Genomic DNA, 10,702 nt, shown 5'->3' with positions numbered 1-10,702 from the left:
ATGATAGATGTTTGATGAAAAAATGATCCAAGCTAGGCTACCAGAGAAACAAATTTTGAGGGAAAGAATTTGGAAGTTGTTAGACTGGGAGGTAACATCCTGATGGAAATCCCTGGTATTATTTGGATATGTAGGACTGGTGGTCAATAGGAAAATAGACCTGGAGGCTTAGACCTGAGGGTCATCGTGAGAGTTTAAAACATGGAAAAAAATCAAATGGAAGTCAAACTTCTAGAAAACCAAACTATTTTCTTTTTACATATTTTATTCAAAACAAAATTAGTTTTATTGAGTTTGATGGGGACTTGTTGAGTGACACCCCCGTCTACTCACTAGAAGTCAGTAGCTTTCCTCCTCCCCCATTCCAAGTGATGACAACCAAAAATGTCCCTAAGACGTTTCCCGTTCCCAGGGTCGAGGAAGGGAATCGGCCCTGGTTAAGAATTATAGGATAAGAGCAATGGTACTTCTTTTTAGCCACCGAGATGCTAATATTGGAGAACCTGGAGAAACAGCTATAAAGTAGTGGCGTTCTAAGCTTTTACCCTGCAGAAAGCTCTTGGAAAGAATTTGATCATGAAGATGTGTGCACCGCAAGGGTGTGGGGTAAGGAAAGAGGGTAGAGGGGAGCCCCCCACGGAAGAGCGTCGCTGAAGCCCAGGACAGAGGAAAGAAGCCAGCACCTGGGTTCAACGTTGCGGAAAGCCCTGTCCCTCTGCAGAAATCCTGTCTGCTCTCCACATGCGGACGGCTTTCCTAGCAACAGACGACAGGTTCTCACATTGCTGGACCCTAGGGATTTTTATTTCACTGGAGAAGTCAGTACAGTTCACCTGCTGCCCCCTAGCGAGGCGGCTCGGGATGCCCGGTAAATTCCGAATTGTATTTCCAGATTGAACTGTCAAGCTGGCTTCTGAGAGTAAATAACAGAACACGTTGTCCTTCTAGCTTTCCTCCCGTCCTTGCTCCAAATAGCATCCTTAACACTGGCGACTTCCCTAACGTGGCGAAGAGGGAGGGACAGGACGTCAGCAGGACAGCCGAGGAGCAGGAGCTGGGTGACGGAAGAGGCACGACCATGGAAAGTGTTTCCAAAGCGGTAAAAGTCGCCGGGGGAAAAGTGGCCTGGGTTAGCCCCTAAAGCGCCAGGAACGTGCTCTCGGCTGCCCTCTGCTGTCGAGACGAGTGAAGCCAGGCCCTGGAAGAGACAGCGCTCTGTTCCAAGAGGCTCAAATTAAGATGCTAGGCACCGATATAGGCCACTGGATGACATTGCTTCTTACCAGCTGCAGCTAAAGACAGAGCATCTATTTTGGTATATGTGCCAGGAAAAGAAACGCTAATCATAGACAGTAGAGTCCCAAAGCACAGATTTGGAAATACTGAGGGACTAATCCTTCTCTAAAACATAACAATTGGATATGAGAGGATGGGGGTAGGGGTAAGAATTAGTTCTCTGAGGGGAGTGTTGAAGTGATCCCCATGCCAGGGATGTATGAAAGACCCCTACCCTTTGTACTTCGTTAACAGGAATATTAAATTTAAAAGTCACACCACACAAATTATGAAAAAGTCATTCATATATTTAAAAGATTAATCAAAACTTTACAGGTCATTCTGTTATAAATCTGAAATAGTTTTGATTTTACCAAAACTCACAAGGAATGTGTATATATACATATGTGTGTGTATCAACATAAAGCAAAAATCCTCGTGCATGTACCTACATGTTTCATCTGAGTTAAGGGTTTTTTTTTTTGCCACTTTATTTTTTTAATTGAAGGATATTTGCTTTACAGAATTTTGTGGTTTTCTGTCATACACTAAGAAGAATCAGCCACAGGTATACAATGGAATACTGCTAAGTCACTTCAGTCGTGTCCGACTCTGTGCGATCCCAGCCCTGGGATTCTCCAGGCAAGAACACTGGAGTGGGTTGCCATTTCCTTCTCCAATGTGTGAAAGTGAAAAGTGAAAGTGAAGTCGCTCAGTCATGTCTGACTATGACCCCATGGACTGCAGCCTACCAGGCTCCTCTGTCCATGGGATTTTCCAGGCAGGAGTACTGGAGTGGGGTGCCATTGACTACTACTCAGCCATGAAAAGGAATGCACTTGAGTCAGTTCTAATGAGGTGGACGAAGCAAGAGCCTATTATACAGAGTGAAGTAAGTCAGAAAGAGAAATGTAAATATCATTTACTGAGGCATATATATGGAATCCAGAAAGATGGTACTGATGAATTTATTTTCAGGGCAGTAATGGAGAAATGGACATAGAGAACAGACATAAGGACATGGGGTGGGGGGGGGACAGGGAGCGGGTGAGGTGAGTTAGGGTTTTAAGTAAAGGAATTTAAAGAGAGTAGAGACATGACTTGATGCGCTTTTAAAGGATTCTGGGTGCTGCATTGGGAATGGACTTAGGAGACCGAGGTGGTGGCAGGGAGACCTTTTAGTGTGGTACTTTGGTTTTCTAGGCAAGATGATGGCCGAGGTGCAGGTGGTGATGAGTGATCCGAATCTAAGTATATTTTAAAGGTAGAGCTGGTGGGATTTGTGCTCATAGATTGGATGTGAGAGAGAGACAGAGAGACATACACAGAAAGAGAGACTTCAGGAGTCAAGGATGACTGAGCGATCTGGAGAACAGAGCTGCCGTCTGGTGAGATGGAGAAGACTGAGGGAGCAGTCGGACCCTACTGAGAAGAGATTCTGCGTGCAGACACCGGGCTAAGACACCCGCTAGACACTTGACAGGAAGGCCAACTTCACGGCTGAATGTGGATCTGGAGTTCAGGGGAGAGGTCCATGCAAGAAATACCAAATTGGCAGGTGTCAAGACAGAGTTGCTGTTTAAAGCCACAGCATTGTATGAGAGCTTGAAGGATGGGGACTTGAGGACTCTAAGGAGGTTGGGGAAAGTGGGTGGATCAGAAAGGGGGCCTTGGAGGGAGACTCAGTGATGTACCAGAGTGGAGCCAAGTGGGGACAGTGGGAGGAATGATGCATGCATGCTCTGCTCAACGTGGTTATGACTTCAACCCTCTGAGGGTGGGGTGTGTACCACACTGTGTGTACACACATACCATGCTTTGTGGAGACACAAATACTGGGACGTATCATGAGGATACCAGACAGGGTTTGATTAGGAGCCTGGTTTTTATCAGGGAGTGATACGATCAAAACTGTTTCAGAAACCACCTCTTGGAAGGGTGGCATTTAGAAGCGTATACTCCATGGTGGTAGAGAAATGATTCTTAACTTTTCGTTATATACTTTGTGTTGTTTCATTAACTATAGTATTATTTCTGTGATTTAAAATCTATTAAGATGTATGAGAAATATGAGAAGACTGGAAACTAGTTAATTGATAGTTCATTGTTAATAGCTCAGGAAAGAGATGCTTAGGGTTCAGAGGACTCTGGCAGGTAGATGCAATGAGTCAGATGCTTAGGTTTTCAGAACTTGGCTATCTGCTAGGAACTGGCTTAAAAAAAAAAAGGAAGATGGAGGGGAGTGCCACCAAGCTAAGAGGACATCACCTCCTCACCAGCCCTCCCTCCAAAAGTAAAATGTCTCATCTCAATGAAAGGGGTAAGTAGGGATGACAGTCATTGCTAGTGTTAAGAACATGAACAAATCTTTTACACAAACTCATGATTTTTATGTTTCTGATAGTAAAAACTGGAGGTATGAATTGATATAATCTATTATAAAGATAAATTTGTGGGATAACCTCTTCAAAAAGTGATGGTCACCCACCCTTATGTCATGGTTTTCTGACATGAAGCAGGTATCGGGTTTTGCTAATTTGGGGATGCATTTAGTAGCGTTTATCTTCCATGAATAGCAAACAGAAAAGTGGCCCTGACCACATGTTCTCACTAAGTTCAGCTCTGTAGCCTTCTGCCAAATCTACAGAAAATGTGTACCCAGACATACTTTGCAACCTGACAGTCAACCGAGATGCTGAGTAGGTAGCAGATTCGGGTGTGTACCTTGTTAGCCTTAGCCTCCATGAATTGTGTGGGCTTCCCTGGTAGATCAACTGGTAAGAAATTGCCTGCAATGCAGGAGACCCAGGTTCGATTCCTGGGTGGGGAAGATCCCCTAGAGAAGGAAATGGCAACCCACTCCAGTATGCTTGCCTGGAAAATCCCATGAACTGAGGAGCCTGGCAGGCTTCAGTCCACGGGGTCACAAAAAGTCAGACATGACTGAGTGACTAAACATGATTCTACCTCGAGTATATACACCTGGAGTTTGACACTAGGCACTTCTAAGGCTTGTCAGAAGGAAAAATCATTATCTGCAGAGGATTGCCTTAAAGAGAATAAGAAACCAATTCCTTCAGAAAGTTTTTCTAAAAAATACATGAAGGTGCAGCTAAGTCTTCAAAGAGCTAATTACTGAGACTCCAGTATTTTGGAAGATTTAAGGATTTGCTCTCACTGAATCACACTCTAATAATATATCTTTGGTTTATACTGTACTGCATGAAATTCGTCATTTTACTTCTAGGCATGTTAACATGGATGACTCCATCACAGAATCCTCATGACATCTCAAGGGCAAAACGTACCTCAGGCCTAAATACCAGGGTAGAAGTACACTTCTGGTTCATGTGTCCACCTGTGGAGACTCATCCATGGATGTCCTCTTCAAGCAAAAGCAAGTTCAGTGTTGAATTCACTGCCTAATTCTTGTAAATATTCAGGACACTGCAGCATGCATTCTGTTTTAAATATATCCCTGGGCTTTATCTTATTTTGCCTTCTGATTTTTCATTCAACCATATAATTTTCTTACTTTGTGTTTTAATAAGCTATTTCACTTCTATTATTTTCTTTTTCCATGAGGCAGAAAATACCAAACTCTGGACTCAGAGTAGACACAGAAATGGGGGAAGGAGAGAGAAATATGAATTGTGTTGCTAAAAAAGCCATTGTTATATGATGACATGTGAAACAAACTAAAAGGTCATATTAGAAGGAAAATGCAAGGGCAACCCCTTCAGTACATTTTCTGTGTGCTACTGAATTCACTCACATCTCCTTTAAAAAATCCCTCTCCTCGAACTATTAATTACAGATCTCATGAACATCTAATGAATTCTGAATATTATCGTGATTTAATGTAAAATATCAAGAACTGTTCCATCTAAAAAAAGTAACATACTATGTCTCATACAAAGTGCCATACAAAGGCAATTTTAATTTGCTAAAACAAAAGAAAAACAAGAAACAGAACAACCTTTTTCTTACTGCTACATCTACCATCTTAAAAAAAATGATACCGAGAATTTACATAACCTATTTCCAGGTGTTATTTAAACAAAAGCATACGTGTAAGTATTCTTGAGTAAGAAAAACCAGTCGCAAACAAGTAAAACTAGAATCCATACTCCTAATTTTGGCTATAAATTTTAAATCATGTTTTATCTCTCAGTCCTGAAAATGTTATCTTTACTGAAACTTCACTGTATAATAGAAACAGACACAGAAATCCATTGAGCCTCTGCTGAAACATTTAGACTTTACTCCTGATGCAAATTACCTGCAAAAAACTAACTGCTTATACAGAATGTTTGAAGCTACGTCAATGATTTAAAAACAAGCACACAACCAATGTCAAAGCAAAGAATCTTTCTTTTTCAGGAGAAACGTCTTATGTGAAGCTCTCCTCTTGAAACAAGTTTGATGTCAATTCTGGGTGAACCAGGACGGCCGCTTCCTCTCCCGTTCAATGATCCTCTTGCCTTGATCCTGCTCGGAGGGTGTCTCCCCCGAATACAGCACCACAGTCTCCACAGTAGGAGCCTTGAAAGGGCCCCCCTCTTGCTTCCCTATCTGTCTTCTGATTTCTGCTGTCTCCTTGCACACCTTCTCATAGCAGTAGCCACAGAGGACATGTTTCTGTTTCAGGTGACCACATTCAGGACAAAAGTCTATGTTGTTCTTTAAAAAGAAAGAAAGAAAGAAAATTTAACGAGAGGCAACAAAATGCACACATTATCAAGGATGAGGCTTGTATTAAAACTTCTTTGGAAATGTTCATCCTGCACAAGGTCACAGAGTACCCAGTTCGACCTCATTTTAATCAGGAAACTAAGGACACACATTGATTTGAATTAGTAGGAAAACTGGAATTAGAAGCCAGGTTTACCAACTTTGAATCTGGTACATTTTTACTTAAATACAACAGTCTTACTATGTGAAATGGTACTCCATTCCCCCAGCCTCAAAAACTAAACATCTGGTAAGGAGCCCATGGGTGATCCGCACAGCCAGCATCTTAACTAAGAGACCAAGGCAAAGGGAATTCACTTTTCCTTTCAATCAATCCTGGGAAGAACAAGAAGACAAACACATTACAAGTTGGCTTCCCCTGATTATCACAGTGTAATTCAAATTCCTGTATGATGTATAGTTGGTATGGGGTGTGATTTTTCTTCCTATAAATGAACACTGATTATTTCTTAATGTAAAACTCTTGATATATTACAATTTGAGGGTATTTTAATGAGTTTTTATACATGTATCCAATTTTAATAAGACAATTCTAACCTCTAAAGAAGTCCTTTCAATGGGTTCTAAAGGTAGATTTGAAATATAAAGAAAAATAGTAAACAGGAACATCAAAGAAACTCTAAGCATGTTTGAAGACTAACACACAAACATTTATGAGATAGATGACAACAAGAACCGCATTTTCTAAAAGAAACAAGTGTTAGTCGCTCAGTCATGTCCAACCCTTTGTGATCCCATGAACTATAGCTTGCTAGGCTCCTCTGCCCGTAGGGTTTTTCCAGGCAAGAATACTGGAGTGGGTTGCCATTCCCTTCTCCAGGGGATCTTCCCAACCCAGGGATCAAACCTGGGTCTCCAGCATTGCAGGCAGACTCTTTAGTCTGAGCCACCAGGGAAACCCCAAAAGAAACAAAGAACCCTGCAAATCATTTGACCCACTGACTTCTCATCTTACTCCAATACGTGGAAAACTGGATTGTACATTCAACTCGAGGAACTGAAAAAGTACCCATGGTCAGTAGGTGCTCTTTTCCTAACAAAGACCTAAGCATAACAAATTATATGTTAACAGAAAACTGTCTACATTAATGAAGTATTTTCCAGTTCCACATTTTAAGTGTGGTCCCAACCATGACTCAGTAATATTTTTGAGCTTATGTTCTAGGGGTTTGTTTTAATACTGAATGTGGAAGCTTATGGAAGTCAATTTTCTGTCCTTGAGTTCCATCTGCACTGCCCTGGAGAATGCCAGGCAGTAAACATGAACTCCAATCATGGCTGTTAAAACCATAAATCAATAAATCAAAGGCAATAAACACTATAGATTTTGTTACTAGATCAATGAAGTAAGTGTACCCATGGGAGATGGTGGGTGAGTGCTGGGGGGAGACAGAGAAGGAGCACTGAGATGAACTATCTAAGGATAGGAACACACACACACACACACAAAAGTTTCAAGAGAACAGACTCCCATAGGACACTGAGTGAGTGAAGTCGCTCAGTCGTGTACGACTCTTTGCGGCCCTGTGGACTGTAGCCCACCAGGCTCCTCCATGGGATTCTCCAGGCAGGAGTACTGGAGTGGGTTGCCATTTCCTTCTCCACAACAGGACACTGCTACTGCTGCTAAGTCACTTCAGTCGTGTCCGACCATGTGTGACACCATGGACAGCAGCCCACCAGGCTCCCCCGTCCCTAGGATTCTCTAGGCAAGAATAACGGAGTGGGTTGCCATTTCCTTCTCCACAATAGGACACTACCAGGGCTCAAATCCTGGTTCTATTACTTAAGTTTGGGATCACAGGTGAATTCTTTTTGTCTCAGTTTCTTCATAGTAAAACTGAGCAAAACAATATTTACTTTGGAGAGCTGTTCTGAAAATATAATTCATGTAAAGCACTTAGATACATCATAGGCACTTATTAAGATATTAGCTATTTTTACTACTTATCTAAGGATTTTACTTCACAGTATCTCATTGGACTCAGGAAAGAAGAGAATAAGTCTGTTAGGGTTAATAAAACCCCGTATTGAATAGATCTACTGCTTCTGACTTTAATTTTAGGCTCTGCAATAGTTAAAATGTTTATTTACATATAGCTCAAAAGCACACAGCTCAGGACTGGCACAGCTCATGATATAAAAGTCACACAGACTCTTTATGACTCAGTTCTCTGTCCAGACTCTGAACTCCCTCCTTGATTGGGTTCTTAATATATAGTCTACAGAACAGGAGACGCATACATATATAAAAAGAATATTCTATGTATTTAGACCAGGGAAAGGTAGACATATAGGATCTAAAAATAATTTACTCATAGGTTACATGTACAAATCAAGAGATTATGCAGTGGTGGACATGAGAAAAAGTATACCCACAAAAATCACCATATTACCTTAACTTTAATAAGCTTATGAGGGTTTCTCCTCCTACACCGGTTCACTTCAATGCTGCGCCTGTTTTTAGGAGCTGCCATCCAAAATATACTATCCAGAAGGCTGCAAGTCTCCGTACTTCCACTGGTATCATTTGCTGGTTCTGAAAATATAGCTGGACCTTGGACTGCTAACGCTGGTCCTACAAAATAAACCATGGAGATACAGAATGGTTTCTAGCTTTGAAATGACCGTTTCCAAGTATCACTCTCTTTAACAATCAACAGTAATGTATAAACAGGCCTATGTAACTTAAAACATTACATTCAACAGACATTTAACAGGAAACCTTAGAAGCTATTAAAATATACTTAAAGTTCATACCTGAAATAATTTTAGAACAGAGTATTTCTTAGTGGCACTTGCTTAAATGAATCAGTGAAATTCTACCAAAAGTTTCTCATCTTAAAATACAGAACTCAGGGGTTTAGTAGTAAACATGCATAAAAGTGTGTGAGGCACCAAATTTAAACAAAATAAGGCAAAAAAAAAATTCACTCAATTGTCCACATTTTACTTGATGAGCAGTACCTAGTTACAAGTAAACCTTAAGTTTGAGGCTTTCAAAATCCACTTCCTACCAGCACAGAAATAAATGCTGATTGTCTTTTTTTTTTATTATATTCAAATTGAGTTAGCTCCTCAGTCATATAACCTGATAGGCCCTTTAAGACACTTAGTTCTCATAATATTTAGTCTTTTTCCCTAAGGAAAGTACTCTAAGGAAAAGAACTCACTCATCACTTTTTGTAGGATACTAATTTACTCTTGTGACCACCAACATTTCACTTTTGTTCTTCTAAACTGTTTATAAAAATTAGTGCGAGGTGGGAGGGAAGTTCAAGAGGGAGGGGACATATGTATACCTACTGCCGATTCATGTTGATGCATGGCAGAAACCCACACAGTATTGTAAAGTAATTATCCTTCAATTAAAAATAAAATAAAACTTAAAAAAAAAGAAAAAGATTTCTTTACCCTCTCCTTGCTATATTCCTCAGGCCTGCAATATTTCTTTTGATTTTAGGAACTCTTAAAAATATACAAAGCTGTTTAACACTTAACAACTGATATTCCTTTTCAATATACCTGAAAGTATTGCTAAGCACAGACCTGTGGTTAATAGCACAGGCTCTGGAAGGTCGGTGTGACCTTGAGGTCTTCCTGAGTCTAGTTCTTCAGTTGAAAAGTGGAGACACGTAATGGGACTGTAGCGGAGATTATCTTACGAAATATATGTTGACTTTGACATTCAGTGGGACTTTCCTGGTGGCTAAGACGGTAAAAGCGTCTGCCTACAATGCGGGAGAACAGGGTTCGATCCCTGGATTGGGAAGACCCCCTGGAGAAGGAAATGGCAACCCACTCCAGTATTCTTGCCTGGAAAATACCATGGACAGAGGAGCCTGGCGTGCTACAGTCCACGGGGTCGCAAAGAGTCAGACACGACTGAGCGACTTCACTTCACTTCACTTGACTAAATGTCAAGCGGGCTCTTCTGAGTATTATCATCATTATGTTCGGGCTAACTTCGAAATCGAGTAGAATGTAAATGTCAAAGCAATGACAATTTTAACAGCCAAGACATTTCCATTTAAAATTAGTTTTCAGGGGAAATAGAGGATCAAGAGTCAATTGACAAAGCTCAAATGCCACAGAAGGCAAACTGCTTTAGGTGGTGGACTGGACTGGAAAGAAAAGAGGATCTAGAGAGCGGTGTCCCTTGATGCTAAGTTAATGCACTTCGGTTACATTCTCTGTAGGAATGGGACAGTCAGAGGACGTTTCTTTTCCTTTTTGCAGGGGACTGTGGGGGGCAAAAACTGCTGTCTTTGTTCCTAAGTAAGTGAATGCCCGGAACATCGTCTCCTACACGCAGCCAAAGATCAGAACACCGGAGCAGGCTACATACGAGCAGAATTCACCACCCTGCCTGGGGTCCCCAGTCCAAACCCTTCTCCACGGAGGCCTTCTTTACGTACCCCATGGAGGACTGGGAAAACCTGGTCGGCTCTGCAGAATTTTCCGCTGCAGCTGCTTCCAACAGTTCCGGAGAAGTCCTCGGGCTGCGGGCAACGGCGGAACCAGCAGCACCAGCATGGTGGGCGCCATGTTGCTCGGGCGAAAGCCACACCCACCAGGCCTCTGGGTCCCGCCCCTACCGTGAGCATGCGCACAGACACAGAGTCGGGCAAACGCGCACCTGGAACTATAACTCCCAGCATGCTTCTGGAGC

General features: G+C 41.7%; 1 protein-coding gene across 1 annotated transcript; it reads right to left on the bottom strand.

Annotated features, from left to right (window-relative positions):
- Positions 1-5,183: 5,183 nt before the first annotated feature.
- Positions 5,184-10,649, bottom strand: MRPL32 (mitochondrial ribosomal protein L32). The gene is made up of 3 exons (XM_020889501.2): positions 10,449-10,649; positions 8,427-8,608; positions 5,184-5,958 (listed from the first exon to the last, which is right to left on the bottom strand). The coding sequence occupies exons 1-3, from the start codon at positions 10,576-10,578 to the stop codon at positions 5,704-5,706; spliced, it is 567 nt and encodes a 188-aa protein (XP_020745160.2). The 5' UTR covers positions 10,579-10,649; the 3' UTR covers positions 5,184-5,703.
- Positions 10,650-10,702: the final 53 nt, after the last annotated feature.

Source organism: Odocoileus virginianus, chromosome 1 (genome assembly GCF_023699985.2).
Source record: "Odocoileus virginianus isolate 20LAN1187 ecotype Illinois chromosome 1, Ovbor_1.2, whole genome shotgun sequence".
NCBI lineage: Eukaryota > Metazoa > Chordata > Mammalia > Artiodactyla > Cervidae > Odocoileus > Odocoileus virginianus.
Note: the sequence above shows the minus strand (reverse complement) of the source record. Positions and strands in the feature narration are given on the sequence as shown.